General features: G+C 57.5%; 4 protein-coding genes and 1 non-coding gene across 5 annotated transcripts; 2 read left to right on the top strand and 3 right to left on the bottom strand.

The window, feature by feature from the left end:
* Nucleotides 1-127: 127 nt before the first annotated feature.
* SLS55_009797 (uncharacterized protein) lies at nt 128-770 on the bottom strand (the record flags this gene model as incomplete). The annotated part of the gene is made up of 2 exons (XM_066781191.1): nt 128-466; nt 528-770. The coding sequence occupies 2 exons, from the start codon at nt 768-770 to the stop codon at nt 128-130; spliced, it is 582 nt and encodes a 193-aa protein (XP_066628193.1).
* Nucleotides 771-1,455: 685 nt separating this feature from the next.
* SLS55_009796 (uncharacterized protein) lies at nt 1,456-2,457 on the bottom strand (the record flags this gene model as incomplete). Its single annotated transcript, XM_066781190.1, has 2 exons — nt 1,456-2,169; nt 2,287-2,457. The coding sequence occupies 2 exons, from the start codon at nt 2,455-2,457 to the stop codon at nt 1,456-1,458; spliced, it is 885 nt and encodes a 294-aa protein (XP_066628192.1).
* A 632-nt stretch (nt 2,458-3,089) lies between these two features.
* SLS55_009795 (uncharacterized protein) lies at nt 3,090-3,688 on the bottom strand (the record flags this gene model as incomplete). The annotated part of the gene is made up of 2 exons (XM_066781189.1): nt 3,090-3,476; nt 3,533-3,688. 2 exons carry the CDS (start codon nt 3,686-3,688, stop codon nt 3,090-3,092), a joined length of 543 nt encoding a protein of 180 aa, XP_066628191.1.
* A 5,615-nt stretch (nt 3,689-9,303) lies between these two features.
* SLS55_009794 lies at nt 9,304-9,393 on the top strand. Its single transcript has one exon. It is a non-coding gene; the product is annotated as a tRNA-Asp (tRNA).
* Nucleotides 9,394-13,871: 4,478 nt separating this feature from the next.
* SLS55_009793 (uncharacterized protein) lies at nt 13,872-15,358 on the top strand (the record flags this gene model as incomplete). Its single annotated transcript, XM_066781188.1, has 4 exons — nt 13,872-14,203; nt 14,384-14,637; nt 14,686-14,922; nt 14,976-15,358. 4 exons carry the CDS (start codon nt 13,872-13,874, stop codon nt 15,356-15,358), a joined length of 1,206 nt encoding a protein of 401 aa, XP_066628190.1.
* Nucleotides 15,359-16,967: the final 1,609 nt, after the last annotated feature.

Genomic DNA, 16,967 nt, shown 5'->3' with positions numbered 1-16,967 from the left:
GAAAATCTCCGCTGATATTTTGTCCTGATGCACGCCAATTCTTGTGGTCGACTCCACACAGAAGCGCCGCTGATTTCCGAAAGAGTCTTGGGAATCGTAGGGCTGGTGGATGTGCTGGAGCGTCTTTTCAACCCTTCTTGACCTTCTTCGCCATGCTGTCCAGCTTGTCGCCGATAATATCCAGCCTGGTTAGCTTGGTCAAGTAGAGGTCCCCGAGAGCCTTCCGGTCTTCAGCTATGGTACGGCTCAGCTCTTCCAGAGCGTAAATCTCTGCGTCGGTAAACTCATGGAAAGGGATCTTGTTTCCTGCACCCTCGAGAATCATGCTGCTCTGTTCAATGGCCTTGTACCTGGAGTGCCTGGCTGACAAGTTCGCCAACGACGTCTCGTCCTTGCTTATCAAGAACCAGAGCGGGGTAGGAATGTAGCCGCTTGCCGAGGCCGTGACAAAATGGCGATCATATTTCTACGCTGTCAGTTTTTGTTCGTTGCCGAGCCTCTGGCGAAGCTGACTTTGGCTCACTCACCCTCTTCTTCTCGGTCGCCTCTTCTGAAAGACGCTGCTTCTCGGCGGCCAACTCGGATTCAAGGCTGTCGATTTTCTGTTGCATCTTCTTGATTTCGTCCTCCAGTTCAAGCTGCTTGGGTGACGCGGCGGTGGTGCCGGCTGAGCTTGTGGCCGGGGTTGACGCAGAGGGACTGCTCACGTCTGAGCATGCGGCTAGCTTCTTCTTCTTCGAAGCTCTGGGCGTTGAGCCGGGCGAAGACATTTTGGTTGAGCTGGGTGAGGTTGGTGGTCAGGTTTGAAGGACGCAGAAGAAGTAGATATGTCACTCGAGGCCGTCCGTGCACCTGCTGAATGCAGCGCCGCTGCCCGGGCGGGGCTGCGAACTGGCACAAGACGTGCCTACCGAGAAAAGAACGGAAGGCGCACGCTCGGTCGAACTCATCCCAATCCACCCCAGTAGTGCACATGAAATGTTTGGTCATTGAATCATCATTGTTTCTGCAAAATTACCTACGTGCTGCGGCTTGGCTTTTCAAGCAGACACTTCAGCGCATTTCCAACCCACGCCTACTAAAGGTCCTTTTATCTGAATGTGAGATACCCTGAGTCTCTCAGATTTCCCATGTTGCCATATTTGCTCTGGAGTGGTCATGACAGGTGAGCTTTTAGCAACATCTGCCGTCGGTGCTGGCCGGCGTTCCGCTCCCAATTCTTCTACCGCCAGTGCCACACAACAGCTGAGCGCGATGTTCAGATCAGAAAACCCGCCGTGGCTCCAAAAGCCCAATTACAGCACCCAAAGAAATGATACTGCTGTTCGCCGCCGTTACCCTTAGCGCCCGCGCGCCGACCGGGTTGTTTGTGTTCTCTTGATCCACCAAGGTACGTGCGATCCTTTCCGCAACGTCCGCCTTCGCGACCGGTTCCAAATCGCCACCGGCATGGGACTACTCCAACCAACTACCGGAGGAAGAAGACGAGTCGTCCTCATCGTCACCGCCCTCCACGGGGCGGAAAACCCTGATGGGGGGCATTGGAGGCGGCGAGATGGGAGGCTCCTGTCTGAGGAAGCTGAACGCCGGATCGGAGGCCCAGTGCACGCGGGGGCGAGGAACGGATGCCGTGGCTTTGTCGCCTGGGGGAACGATGCCCGTGGTGTGGTCGTTGTCGTTGTCGTCTTCCTCCGCATCGGCCTCTTCCTCGGCGCCCTCTTCTTCTTCGTCCTCGTCCTCGTACTCCTTCAAGACGTAATCGAGCAGATCCTTCAATCCCACCTTCAACGCCTTCAGCTCCTCGGCCCCGCCCGCCGCCGCCTTCTGCAGCCCCCGCATCGCGTCGTGGTCCCGCTTCACTTTGTCCTTCAGGCCCGCCAGCGGCTCCAGCTGCTCGTCGTAGTACTGGTCGACGCGCAGCAGCGGCTTCTTTTCCTTCTTCTTCTTCTCCTTCGCCTCTTCTTCTCCCTCGCGCTCGCGCAGGCCGTCGCGGATTGCGAGGAGCAGCTCCTCGATCTCGCGGTACTCGGTCTGCTGCGTCTGCAGGATCCGGAAGACGTTGTAGAAGGCCCACGTGTACGAGTTCAGCTGCGGCACGAGCAGGTCGGTGAAGTCGGAGCGTTTGAGGTTGAGCGTGAGCGGAGGAGCGTCGGCGACGGCGAGTCCGATCTGTTGGTGGGGAGGGCGGTGGTCAGTGTGGGGCGTGTCTGTAGAATACCTGAGAGTTTGGGTTGGCGGAGGAGCGGCGGGCACGCGGCACGGTTGCGCGGATGGAGTGTGGCTTACGGTTTTGAGCGTGGTGCTGCTCCGCTGCGGCCGCGGGTTGTCGGTGGCTGCGTCGAGCTTCTTCTTGAGTTTGACCAGCTCCTTCTGCTTCTTGCGGATCTGCTTCCTGAGCTTTTCCCGTCGCTCGCGTTCGTGCGGGAACATCCACATGGGTTTCTTGGCTGAGGCCATCTTGGGTGGAAAAGCTAAGCTGGCGCGGGTTGATCTTCCAGAGAAAAAAAACAATGCGCGCGGGGTGGAGATAGTTGTTCGGGGGCGGAGGGCGCAAGGTTGCCGGAAGAGGAGTGGATGTTATATAGGGCTGGCTCATGTCCGTGCGGCGCCTGCCTTAACGGGTTGCCGCGCGCGGTGCGGCCAGCTGGACGCGCAGTGAGTGATTGCATTGCTGTCGAGCCAGGCGTAGAATCTTCTGCCGCATTCACTCGGCCAACCACTTTGGCCGCACTTCAGCCACTTTCGTTGACAACTTGATTTTAGTGATGGAATAGATTTTCTACCCAGAGCTTCCCAATTTCGCTGAATGTTTCCCAGATAAATCAAACTCCCTTGGCCCATGAATGATTCGGGAGCCATGATCTTTCAAAATGTCCCTATGCCAATCACTTTCCCCCCAGAGTCCGGATACCCTTTGATTTAGCCCAGTGTCTTCTTTTAGTGATAGCTGATTGTGAATTCGTCCAGCATCCATGATGCGCCAGTCAGAGCCTCCAGAATCGTGAAGCGAGGCCCAAATGTTGCCGCGTCATCGAAAGACCCATTCTCCTCTGTCGTGAGAGCGAAGTTCCCCTCAATGATCCATCAATTTAGCCACCACGTCCACCAGACTTAATTTCAGTCTTCGATTGCCCCTCGTGGTCCTCAACTTTCTTCTTCAGGGCGATAATCTTGTCGCGGATTGAAGTAAGTAGTGACAGCTCCCATCGCTCGATCGCCTCCTGGTCTTTGGCCACGCAAGCCCAAATCCCGCTCATACCCTCGAAATATTCAAGTCCGATGCGATCGAAGGGGAAAGAGGAGCGCGGAACTAGGCCAATGGTGACGAGAGCCATGCGTATCTCCTCATACGTCCTGAGCCTTTCTTCCCACAGCCGCTTGGACCTGTCTGTGACACCACTGCTAATGCGGGAGATGTTATTATACAAGAAGTTGAAGTCATTGGTTGCAGATCCACCGATCAACTCATCGAGCTTCTGCGCTCACTTGTCAGTGGCCATTTCCGATCTTGAACCGCGCTCAGAAATCTTACCCTCTTCTTCTTGTTGACCTCTTCTTTCTTGCGCTGCCTTTGGGCCGCCAGCTTCTTCTCGAGTTCGCCGAGCCTCTTCTTGGCCCGTTGGATTTGCTGCTCGAGCTCGGCCTCAGATTCTGCGGGGGCTCCGCCACCGGAAGTTGAAGAGGACATTCCGCGACGTTGAACGGACTGGATCCGCACAAGTCCACTGAAGATGAGGTGCGGTGGAATGGATCAAGCACAGTTGTCTTGTTCGAGTGTTTGAAGAGGCGGAGGGTTGAAGAGAGCGAAAGATATACCTGCGACACTTCTGACGCCATTCCAGATGTGGATCCAGGGCTTTCACGTGCTTTAAGGACCGGCGCAGTTGCCTACCCTTGCTTCTCTCTTTGGAAGGAGGGGCTGAAGTGGGATCTTCTGAAGTGAGCGCAAGCGCCACGTCTCGATGTCACTCTCACTTGCGCAAGACAGTCACTTTTAACTCACTGAATGTGCATCACTGGTGAGATCAAGTCCGACCTGAGACTTGTATACTTCCGTCCAAAAGCTTCCAAAACCTCAGCGAAGACCTTTCAGATCCCAATTCCACTACAGAATCCCTGCAGAAATATTCCCAAGTCTCCTTCCAGTCATCCATTCTACCATGATATTGCGAGATTATTCTCTCCATACATCAGAGCCAAGTATGACGACGGCGTTCTTCTTCCATCTTGAGTAGGTATCATGTCTGCCATAAGCTGGCTCGTTAGTACTTCGTAATCACGCTTCTGACTTTTTCGCCGAATTCAATGACGGCCATATCACTTTTCATGTGCGAAAACATTTACCCGAGCACATAAAGCTCATCCTCGCTTGAAAACCAAAAACCACGAGCTCCTCACTCCGCCACCCGTGGTAAATAAGTCATGAATCTCAACGGTGTCCTCCACTCACGTAAGAGCAAATTGTAGGTGTTGAAGGACGCGTGCCATATCCCGGCCGTTATTCGGTTGGTGACCAGCTGCATAGATGCCTGTCGTAACTCCCAGTGTTAACAACGCTTTGTGAAATATAGGAAGCTGCAGTCCAAGCTTTCTTTTCTCCTTCCTTGCTCCAGAGTTGCTTGTCTTTGTTGAGCGGCTCGAGCTTTTTGATGCAATACCTGACTCTACTCAAGTCCCATGCTTTTGAGCTTTAGGGATTTGCTCGAAGTTGCGATAATGAATGGTTCATGTGCGGCTTATGGTGGAGGGATTATCCTGCCGTTGTCCGGTTCACATGTTATGATGAGGCTGATCGATTGGATTGAGAGGATCGTCAAGGATAGTTAAACTTGCAGGTATGGCGCCAGTACGAGGAGCCAGGTGCATTCCCGAGTTATCCGTGTCACTAATACACGTATGTGAGTGCCTTTTTGAGGCAGTAGTGTGGACGGCAAGGTAGGCGTTTTCTTGATATTCAACCTACGATGTCACTGAGACCTGATCCAACTGACAAGTACTCTATCAGATTTCTTAGAATGTCCTCCCACTGAGTACTGACCGGCAGGCCAGGCAGGCCTCCCTTTGTGTGAGGCTACGGCGGGTTGTTTGCTTCATATAGATCGATTAGGACTAGCGTAGTTTGCTACCAGGTGGTGCTATAAAGCACCACCAGCAGCCTTCACCTATCGATCATCCTGCTTCACCATCAAGTACCTATTACAAACTCTGACGGTTGTAAAAGGTCCGTGATAATGTTGACATTCCTATCCGGATGCAGACAAATGGAACGACATTCCTCCGCGCTTGAGGACCGAGTCCGAAGACAGGGCATAGACAATGTCGAGATGTGGCGAACACAGGGGTATGGAGTTTGCGGCTATGGCGATAAATGGCTCGATGTCTCCCGCCTGCCAGAGTGCACATGATGGGAGGCGCCGTGACGAAGTGGTGATGGTCTGGGACTTCAAGGTAGCCCATGAATTGGTACGCTCGGTGGGTTTGTCCGCATCAAGGACCCGATGAAGGAGGAAAGCACCACGTGCATTCTCACCGGCTGCCTTGTAATTAGGAGATGGCCTGGACTCATGAAGAGCAAGTGGACGAATCCCCTTCCCCCCATCTATATCGTTTTGGGCATCCCCACATGTTTCGTGGGAATACCTACTTGCGTGGGCAGTCGAATCCTGCATCTGGAAGATTCTCTTAGGTTTCAAAGCTCGCCTACGCGTCCGGATATCAGCTTCCACTGCTCACGTAAGAAGAGTGTAGCATCCTCCGTGGAGCATAAAAGGATCAACCATCATGCAACCCACCACCGGTGCGACTGGAACATGACCACGAGGAACCCTCCGATCAACGGTCTCAGCTTGCTGACGGGGCTGGAACTTTGTGCGACATGTGAGAGGAGGATTTGGCCCCCCGCGCTTCCGTCGGAACCCAGCACAACGGTCAAAGGAACCGCTTCGGACTCGTTCGCATCCCGACCGATCCGGCAATCGGATGCTGACGACGGAACCCGCCTCGCCCGCGTCAGCACGTAAGCAGAGGCAGGCCTGAGTCGGTCAGCGCACGAAAGGCGCACGGGAGCACGTGAGGCGACGCGTATATATATCTCTTGAGCGTGGTGGAGTGAGACAAGACGACGACGGCGACGACGATACGCAAAGACGCCTCTCCATACCCATCATCACACGCGTACACCAATTTCTCCATTCCAACCCGGGTGGGCAGCAGCATCTACGCACAATCGAGTATCGACCGCCATCACCTCAGGCAAAAGATAAAAAATAATGTCGTCCCTCAGCCACGTCGGCATCGCCGCGCCGCCCTCCAAGTACGACGCCGTCGTCGCCTTCTACGCGCGCGCGCTCGCGCCGCTCGACTACACCGCGCTACACACCTTTCCGGGCACCGTCGGCATGGGGTCCGCGCGGACGAAAGTGCCGGATTTCTGGATCAGCTCCAGGGACGACGGCGCCGCCGCGGTGCAGCGGTCGCATGTTGCGTTCAACGCGAAAGGTGAGTGAGTGAGTGAGTTGAGCCTCGAGAGAGCTTTTCTTCTTCTGCTGTCGTCTCTTTACTGCCCCACGCGGTTTTCCCATGGTCTGGGTGGGGTTTCTGGTCCGTCTTATTCTCTTTTGCGGCGGTGGGTGGTGGTGGTGGTTGATGTTTGCCTATGCGTGTTCCCGGGGACGAAGGGAGAAGAGAAAAAAGACTTTAAGGTTATCCTTGCCTTTGTACTGCAAGAGGGACGATCTGCCCGTACGCCGGCCAATCGCGGCGGCGGCGGCGGCGGCGATCTTCCCCAGTCCCTTTTTGCCCCTTCCCGTCCGCAGCGTTCCCGCATTCACGTAGCATCATACCCCGGAGGTTGATCGATCATCTTGCACCACGATATGACGGGTTCCCCAACTTCATCTTCTCCCGCCGTATCACCCAGCACCACAAAGTGTCAGAACCGGAAGAGCAGACTGCGCTTTTTTCCCTAACCGTTGTACGAAACTTGATCAATGGTTTCTCACATGATTTTTGCGAATGATGGCCGCCAGATCAAGAGACCGTCCGCGCCTTCCACGCAGCGGCCCTCTCCGCAGACGCCGGCGGCACGGACAACGGCGCCCCGGGAATCCGCCCCCAGTATCGACCCACGTACTACGCGGCCTTTGTTCTAGACCCGCTGGGCAACAACATCGAGGCGCTCCACGACCAGGCATTATCGAGCTCCGAGCCGAAGTAGCGAAGGGGAAACGACAAAAAAATGTAAATAAGGTGACAGTGAGTAGTGGTACCTCGCTAGCGAAAGTAAAAAAGACGGACGGGAATATAACGGGCGGTGGGTGTATTTCCAGAGCGTGTGGCTTGGGACGAAGGAACGAGGAAGGCTTTCCTAGTGCTGCAGGGCTTTCTTCTTCACTCTTCGTTCGGCGGTTTGGCTAGATTGTGCGAAGGAATAGTGACGTTTTGAAGCGCGGATGATCCGGGAAGAGCGGTGCTCCTGTTAGTAACTGTTCGTGGTTCGGCGGGCAGCCACTCGGGCGTGCTCCGAGACGGCGGTTCAACGGACGGAGAGCGTCCGACGACGGGAGCCTGAGGCGCAAGTCGAATTGTGATTGCAGGACCCAGGCCGTTCGGTCTAGGCTTCGCCGGCAACGGTCCAGTAATCGTGCTGCGTTGCGAACCGTCGATCGTGCAAGTGTTCGTGGCTTGCGAATAGGCGAGCCGCGAACAAGAAGAAGGGAAGGAGAGAAAAGGGAAAGGAAAAGAAAAAACGCGTGGGCAAAGCCGGCGCTCGCGAGCCACACGCGAAGGAACCGTCTGATGATGGGCCATTATTGTCGAGCTAGGTGTGCGCCACGGCACAGAGGGAATAAAAAGTGCAAAGGGCTACCACCCGGGGCCAGCACCGGGCAGGGCCCGTGTGCGTGTTCCCAAGCAACACCATCGCTCGACGGGCGTGATTGGCGGAAAGTCGGCTCCCACGGCGGTGATTGGCCGGCTTCACCCAAGCACAGCACAAAACGAACGGGCTGCTGCAGCAAAGCGAAAGCAAAGCGCACGGCAGCGCGCACGAGCGCGAGCGCACCGTCGTTCGCGGCGCCCGCGCGCTTTTTTCCCCTCGTCTTTTCTTCTTCTTTTCTCGCCACGCATGCAGCTGCCTTTTTCGCTTCTCTTTCCATCATCACGCCGCTTTGCTGCGTTCTTTGCTTACCTGTCACTCCGACGCTGGGGTTTGCCCCTCCGCATCTTGCGGCTCACCCCCTGTCAGGCAGAGCCCAGCCCACCAGCCGCAGGGGCTGAGCTCTTTTAGCCAACAAAAACCCCTCACAAGCCATGCGCGCGCTCTCTCTCTCTCTCTCTCGCTCGCGTAAAAGAGTGCGAGCCGGGGGGCGGGCGAGCCCGGGGGCGGCCAGGGTGGCAGGGCAGAGCAGAGCAGGAGCCACAGGGCACTGACAAATGGTAGCGTGGCCTTCCCGCAGGACCGCGTGGCATGTCCGCCCACCGCCCACGTGGAGCATCTTCCGACGAGGTGCCGCACTTGTTCCGGTTTCTCGCTTTTTTGGCCCATCATGCCGATCTCATCACAGCCACGCGGAGACGCAGGAAAAACCCACGATTCCTCTTCCAGTAGGAGTGCCCCGAGCCGGGGTGCTCCTTGGAGAGGCCACGCTTTGCTGTTCTCTCGTGGGTAGGGGGGAGAGACGGGGGACCCCGGGCCGCTTGGCCTTGTCGGCTGGTGGGCTGGTTCGTTTTCTCGTTCCCCTCCTCCTCCTCCCTTGCTCTATGTCTGCCACATTATTGATGTTGCTGCCGTGACGGTTGTTTTTCTCTTTGTGTGGCTGTACAACTTCCACAGCCCCCTCCCCCCCTGCTTTGTGGCCGACGGCTAACTGTTTGTTTGGAACGGCCGGTTACCCCCGCCCGGTCGCCGGTCGGGTGGGAAAGGGAAAACTGGGCGATGGCGAGTCATAATACATAGCGCGACATGCCGCTTTAACCCTCTCTCCCCAGCGGGGCGGTCCAGACTCTCTGCTCGGTTGATGATGCTGCTTGACGTGGGTCTTGACTTGACACTTGTGGTTCCTCCTCGCTTTTCCTCGGTTGTGTCCGGTGCTTGCGTGTGTGCGAGATGCAAAGGCTGAGAGGTGGTTGTTGCTTTTGTCGGTCCTGTGGTCCCGCTTCCGCAGACGAGGGAGGCTTGCCTGATGACATCGCCGTCTTTTGAGAGAGTACTGTATGTGGATATATGTAATGTGAGGAGCCGACTTGTCCATCAATAGCCAGTCGACTAGCAGTCGGCCGCACCATCCATGTCTCAGGCATGCGTCTTCGATGGTCTAGTGGTGATGATTTCCGCTTGTCAATAGCCTCTATTATCAAGCGCGGGAGACCGGGGTTCGATTCCCCGTCGGAGAGTTACGGCATATCTTTTTGCCCTTTGCAAGCATGGTTAGACATGGGTGCGTGGTTGGTGGTGGCGCAAAGTTTTGCGCAAGGAGTTGACACGTCACGGGACGAACTGCCAGATGCGGCTAGCGCCCGGCCCGAGATTTAACCGAACACCGATGCCCTCTTTGGCGCCACAGTCGCAGAACACAGAATACAGCCATCTCCATCATCATGCTGCCTTTTTTGGTGGACTCCGATAGGGGTGTTGTTGATCGTCGACCACGAGGCTTTTTGTGGAGGGGCCGGGCTACTCTCGGAGTCGGAGCACGCAACCGAATTCGTTGCCCCTCGCTGGGAGTACGTACCGTGTGTGAGGCATGTTAGAAAGCATCGCGAAGATCGCCCCTTTGTTGTTAAGGTATGCCTGGCGATAACTCGTTCCAGCTGTGACGTTTCCTATTTCGTGAGCCTTGCATCCCTCTGCCGGCCCGATGAAGGAACGGTGCGTAGATCAAGCGCAGAGTCGGGATGCGTTCGGGGCACGAACTGGCCTGGCTCCGTGTACCTTCACGAGGCGTGGGTACCAGCAGTGTAGCAAGCGGTGATACGGCTGATCGTTCCATCGGGCCGGAACACAGAGACAGACCACAGGGTGAGGCTGTGTCGGACAATTCGTCTGGCAGCAGGAACAGGAGAGTTGCATGTCATCTCTCAGGGAAGAACAACTCCAATTCAACACCCATCAGAGACCAGCCAAATCCCATCCGGAACGGTGGACCGGCCCCAGTACACTAAATGCAGCCGCTGGTCAAAACAGTAACACTCGCTCTTGCTGCTGGCAAAGCGTGCGTGTTGGTGGAATGATGCGAAGGGAAAGTTTGCCGAGTGGATCTTCAAGGAGGGGTATGGGTGTGTAAGAGCCCCGTATTCGATGTGCGCTTCAAGCCTTCCGTGCGGGGCGGAAGGACTGGACCGAACCTCCGTGGGAGCGGCACCACCGTGGCGGATGAACAGATCAGCCCGCAGCTGCAGGGCTTCAGGTGTTTGCGTACGTGGTCATGCCGTCGAGCTTGATCGGCTTTGATCTTCCCTTTGATCGTACGACTTGCTCTGCACATGAGGAATGCGCGCCTTTGCCGTGACAAACACGCCCTCGTGCTTCGTGCCCCGTGGGGCTTGACCAAGCATTCCGTTCATTGACCCGCGCCCGTGGGATCCGCCGGCTTTCTGCTGAGGCTGGCCAACAAAACCATGGCGATGCACGCCGGCGCTCTGGGCCGGGAACATGAACAGCGCATGCCGCAGCGTGGCTACGTCTTTTTCTTTGAATAAATGCTAGCGGAGGCGGAGAATGGTGTTCGGCTTGAGTTGAGGCACGTTGCTCAGGCTGTAGTGCTTCCGTTTTCGGTCCCCAGGAATCCTGACGGTTGCAGCACGAGGACAACGTGAGGAAAGCGTGCACCTCGCGACCCATCCTTCACGCTTGTTTAGCCTGGTCCAACGGGAGGCTGACGGGAAGCTGCTGCCATGTGCACACGCGGTTCCAGAGCGGATATCGCGTTTGGAAACAACGGGACGGGTCCCATGAAACGCAATCCCTTGGACAGTCTGAGATCGGCACGACATTGTTATTCACCGTCGAGTATGGCCGTTCACTCATGACCGATGGCAAGAGTCACCGGAGGGCTGCTGGCGCTCAAGCGGTGTGGAAAGCGCGTGCTCTTGTATTGATCATGATAACGGAAAGCGCATGCTAACGCCCACGGAGATCGCCACAAGCTCAGGCTGTTGGAACGAACCACATGCTGCGCCCCTTCACACCCCGAGCATTGGGACCGTTTTCTGAAAGCGTTGAAAGAGATGGCTCGGTCAGTCCGATACTGAGACATATTTGGCTCCACGACGTCTGTTAGGCAAAGACCCAAGCATAACGGTTGCTCCGATGGCAGAGGCAAGTCAAACACGAGACGCAACCCACTCGGCGATGGGACCGAGGCTAGCGCGACGCCGTGCGCGCTGGGGACTTGGAGCGAAAGAACCTCAGCACCGGCGCGGGGGGGACACAGCACTACCACCGTCTGGTGAGCTCTTTCCTGCGCCCGCTTCCGACGGGGCGTGTAACGAGACACGGTCGTGGTGCTGCGACGCGGTTCCAAACCCGGTCGGTGGGAGGGGTCCCACTCCACGCAGCAGTGCTCGAAAGGCTGCAAGCGGCCTCTGAGCCATGTGGAGAGCGGTGTTGGCATGTGTGCGTAGCCGACGAAATTCTCCGGAGCGTGGCGCGGGCGAGTCGGGCTGGGTTGGTCAGAGACATGCGGCCATGTGCACCGCCGCCGGCTCTCCATGGCCGCGTTTGCAGCGGTCGATGACCTTCTGCAGCAGCTCTCCTTGATTGCATGGGCGCGAGTCCGGCGCGGCGGACCATGGCCATCAGCTGGTCGGACGAACCAAGGCTGGGCGGGCCGCGAAGGACAGCTCTTGCCGCTGCTGCACCCATCCTGGGTAGCCGGGCAGCGGTGGGTGGTACGGGGTGGCTTCACGATGCGCCGCCGGGGACGCCCCTGGCTGGCGCCCTCCCTTGCCACGGCGCGATTCCTGGGTTCACGGCCAGATCTGCAGGAGTCGACGGGCGCGTCCACGGTGTTGCATAACGCCGTTCGGGCTTCATGGGCTCACCCGGGCGTGACGGTGCTGCCGCCGCCGCCCGAAGCGGGAGCGCTGTGCAACGGGCGCGTTCAAAGGGGAACGGCGCTGCGCTGAGGGCCGGCTGGACTCGCGCGCTGAGACACGGCGTCGCGCTGGTCGGAGCCCCACCGATGGGCTGATGGGTGCAGGCGGGCGTGGGCGAGGGCGATGAGGTTGCAAGCAGCAGCGGCATCTGGCTGGGCAGCAGTTAGCGCAGGCGAATGACATGCAGCGGACGCTAAACGGACAGGGGACAGGAACGCTGCAGCGGGCGGCGGTGCGACAGCGCGTTGCGCCCGTCATTCCGAACGCAAGAATAAAGCGGGCGCGCAGGCCGAGCGTGCCTAAAGGCTGCGCCCTCCTGGCAGACACCGCACCGGCGCAGACGTTGCAGATCGCAGTCGCACGATCGTGGGTTTCGCCGGGCAGGCAGATCGAGTCACGGCTGGTGCGCTGTTGCGGGCGGCCGATAAGCGAGCAGCGCGTGGTTAAAGCAGCGGGCGCTGCAAGGACAGGACGGCCGAGCTCCGCATTGACGGCGGGAAACCACGCGAGACGCCGCCCTCCACGCCGCTTGGCAGGCGCCGCTTGGCAGGCGCCGCCACACGCAGCTGCGAGGGTGGGCGGATCTGAGCTGGAGGCTTTGCAACCCGGCCACCCACGTGCTTGGCCAGCAGATCGCCCTCGGCGGCTGGCGGCGCGGCTGGTTTGGCTCTGCTCCTGGCCACTGGGGCTCTCGAGGGCCGCCGCTGCTTCGCTCTGCCCTCTGCCCTCTGCCCTCTGCCCTGCGCTCGCTGCCCGCCCCCGCCCCGGCGCTGTGCTGGCGACTGCTCCCCGAACCGCCGCTGAGTCGTGCATGTAAGGGACGCCTGAGAGCTGCTCGCGCGCTGCCACTGCCACCCGCGGCCTGCCAAAAGAAAGCGACGAGTTCCTGACTCTGCCACCCCCAGGCTGCCCTTGCCGGCACCCGCCCGTGACCGTGTCAGGCTCCGAAGCGCTTCGTGCAACCGGCCGTGCGCGCCACCGTTTCCGCCTCCCTTCGCTGCAATATCTCATCTGCCTCCGCACCCGCACCGCGCGCCCGCCTCCTCGCTCCCCTCGGCCGCCGCGCGTGAGCCCGTCCACCGTCCACCGTCCCCGTCCTGCGGCATCCCGTGATCTCCACACGACCTCCCGCGACTCCCCCGTTGCCGTCTCTCCTCCGCGACTCTGCGACGCAGCACCCCTCCGCAACCCCAATGCCCTGAGCCCGCCCCGTTCCCTGCATCCAAATCGGCCCGGCTCGCGGCGCTCTCGTCCACCCTGCGCCTGAACCGCTCTTTTGCTCTCAACGCTGCTGCCAGCCCGAGCCAGCGGCCCCCGCCTCGAGTAAGTGCCTTCCTCGCCTGCTGCCACCCCGACTCCCTCCCGACGTCACCCCTCGTGCTCAAGCCCCGGCAAACCCTCCCGCTTGCCCGCAATTGCGCAGCGCTCGCTGACGTGGGTCACAGCCCGCAACCGTACCGCCAGCAGAGCGCCTTTCTTTAATTGACGGCCCTGACCATTCGCCCTGCCCCCCACCACCAGGCCATCCCCTTTCGCGTCTTGCCGACGGACTGCATCCCGCCCGCGTCTCCACTGCCAGGGCTGACGTCGGAAATCCCGACCTGTTCCCGCCTCTCTGCTGCTCAAAAGTCGCCGCTTCGCCCTGCTCCATCCGTCTCCTAGCTGTTTGTCGCTCCCGTCTCACGTGAGCGTCGCTTTTCAACATGTCTCAGGCCCAGGCCCTCCCCTCCATCGCGTCGCTGACGCAGAGCATCCCCCAATCCGACGCCGCCCAGATGCAGGCCCGTCAACACCACATTGACGCCCGCGATTCTGGCGCTTGGTCCATGTCCCAGGCCCAGAGCAAGCACTCGTCGGGCGTGTCCAACACCACCAACCTCCAATTGCAGACCATTCTCAACGCCGAGGACTCGCCGTCGCGGGCCTCGGTGCCCGAGACACCACAGTCGTTACGCCAGCCGTCCCAGACGCCCCAGGCACTGCCGTCCTTCAACCACAACTTCGACACCCGCCAGAGCCTGGATGCCTCCTCGTCCTACCTGGAATCCCGACGCAGCAGCGTTGACAGCCGCATGAATGCCGGCATGACGCACCTCGCCATCAGCCCGTCTTCGCCCTACGAGTCTCAAAACACCTCCCGCGTATCGCTTGTCTCTAGTCTCCAGCAGCAGCGAGGCATCACCGCCGCCGAGAACCACCGACACAGCGGCCCGCCGCTCTCTCCCCTCGGTCCTCGAGACTCCATTCGCTCGACCGACTCCGTCCGCTCAAACCAAGCACCCCGCAGAGCGCCCGTGATCAACCCGAACCCGCGCAATGTCTCTGGCATGCCCGATCCCATGGCCGCCGCGCCAACCAAGGGCTTTCCGTGGGCGTTCCCCGACGCCGAGCCGGACGAGCGCCGTGGCTCCAGCAGCGGTGATTCCAGCATCGAGAGATCCACAAGGTCGATTCCTTCGAGACAAAACAGCTTCGCAACATCCATCAACAGCAGCATCTATGCGGAAGCGCTTCCGCCTGGACAAAAGAGATTCGAAGATGGTGTGTTTTGTTGTTCGATCTACTTTGCTCAACGCTAATCACGTGCAGAAATTCCTCACACGCACCACCATTCTATGCAGCACCGCAACATCACCAATCTCCAGTCCGAGCACGCGGCAACGCCTGGTACCGGCAACTACAGTCGGACCCCCGAGCTGCGTGTCAGCCACAAGATGGCCGAGCGTAAGAGACGAAGCGAGATGAAGCAGCTGTTCGATGAATTGAACGGCATTATACCCAACTCCCCGGGCAACAAGTCCAGCAAGTGGGAAATCCTCACCAAGTGTAAGCGGCACGTTACCCTGTCATATTACCACGAAGCTGACACTTGGTTGTAGCAATTGAATACATCAGAAGCCTGCAGAGGAACTACGACAGAATACAGAGCGACAACACCCGTATGCGACAGGAGTCTGCTACTGCTTCTTACAACCCCAGGTCCAGCGAAGTTGAGCGTGAAAACGCCGAACTCAAGCAGGAGCTTCACGCTGCATGGCAACAGCTGCGCCAGATGGACCCCAACCATCCGCACGTGTTCGGGTCCATGACCAGCTTCTTGGCACACAACCAATCCCAGGCCGGGCAAGGCCAACAAAACGTTCTTCCACCTTTGCAGCAGCAGCAGCAGCCACAATGGCAGAACGGAGCACAGCATACCGCACAGCCCACTGCCATGCAGGGTGTAGAGTTCGCTGGCGGAAGGCCATACAGCCACAGATAAAAAGCGCAGTGTCAAACATGCGCCCCCCTGTCTCTTTCCTTTGGCATGTTCAACGTTGAACGGCATAGAGCCGTGACGTTGTTTTCCTCGATGATATCCTCTGGCTCTCACATGCAGCGCCAACGAACGCACTTCGATTCCATACCAAAGAGATTCCTTTTCACGCATTGTACGATAGGCCTACCGCGCTGCATACCATATTGTGCCACGATGGACCCCCTCGCTCGATCTCGACATAACAGCTTCAACCGGATCATCGGAGCTCTTTTTCTGTTCACATCGGGTTGGCGTATCATCTGCTCTCATCCGAAGGCTTTTCTCGGTTCGCAACATACTCCCGGCGCGTTTCCTGATTTCATGGCAGACATTTGCGTGTTGCTGCCTGGATGGGTTTGTTTTTTTCTTTTTTCAGAGTGAGACGAGGTGACGATGCCGCAAGGCATATGGGAGAATGGGCTCATTTCGGCGTGGATGGGAACTAAAAAGATGGGTGTAACCTGTGGGCAGTATCATGGTAGCGTCATTTTCTTTTTTTCCGCTGTGTCTCTACCTGGCATGCTGTCTGTTGTTTATCTGGCTGTTGTCTGGCTTTTACACTTTCACTGCAACTGTCTGCTCCATTTCTTTTTTTCTTTCCAGTCATGTCCCGCTCTCCGAACATTATCCTACTCGGAGCGCTGGTAGCTTTATCGGTTTGCCACGATATCTTTGGCTCGGTGTCGCAGCAACGCCTTCGAGCACACACGGCGGAACTGGGCTTGTTGTTTTCCTCTTTCCTTTTGCCTACCTAAAAATTATTTCTACCTCCTCCCGATGTTCGAGATATGTATCTTAGCTATCTACCCTTCATCATCATCATCATCCAAGAATTCAAAATAATTCTTGGGAAATGCACACCATAAACGCGAGACGATGAATCAGAGCGTGCAATGTGTGCATGAACGAGAATGATTAGAGTAACGCTTGTTTTTTCTCTAATTTTTTCCCCCCGTTTGCAAGTACATGTTCTTCCTCGGAGATACTAATTGGTACTAACCATCTTTTCCCTCCCTTCGTCATGTGCCAAACCCAGAACACATTACTAACCGCCAACCACGACACGCGGCTGATGAACGGTGTTTTTTTCTTCTTCTTCTCTATCTCTTTAATAACTTGTGTACGGAGTGATCACCGTTCCGATATGACCCACAACGGGCAAAGCATAAACAGTAGGTGGAAGGGTCTGGATCTTTGAGTGTGTAGGTGGCATGGGGGTGGTGGTGGTGGTGGTGGTGGGTTGTTCGTCTCGGTGTGTGTATGAAGGTAGTATGTATGTATGCGCATAGTGCATGCAGGCTGTAGCCTCTGTCTCTCCCGCAGCAATGACCCATTTTTTTTCTCTTAACTATGTGCTAACGTGTGTGTGTGTGTGTGTATTTTTTTTTTTTTTTGGAGTAGCCTTGTAGTGTGAAGAACACGGGTTGATTGGTGTGGTTCTGTCTGCCCATACGTTCGTTCCTTCCTTTCGCCACGAGGATCATCATCATCTACCGAGAATATTACTCACACAATGTCTCGGCTTGATTTCGCCCTCATTTGCCCCAATTCCTTGTTTTAACTATTACTACTG

The sequence above is a fragment of the Diplodia seriata genome (assembly GCF_021436955.1).
Source record: "Diplodia seriata strain FDS-637 chromosome Unknown scaffold_11, whole genome shotgun sequence".
Classification (NCBI taxonomy): Eukaryota; Fungi; Ascomycota; class Dothideomycetes; order Botryosphaeriales; family Botryosphaeriaceae; genus Diplodia; species Diplodia seriata.
Note: the sequence above shows the minus strand (reverse complement) of the source record. Positions and strands in the feature narration are given on the sequence as shown.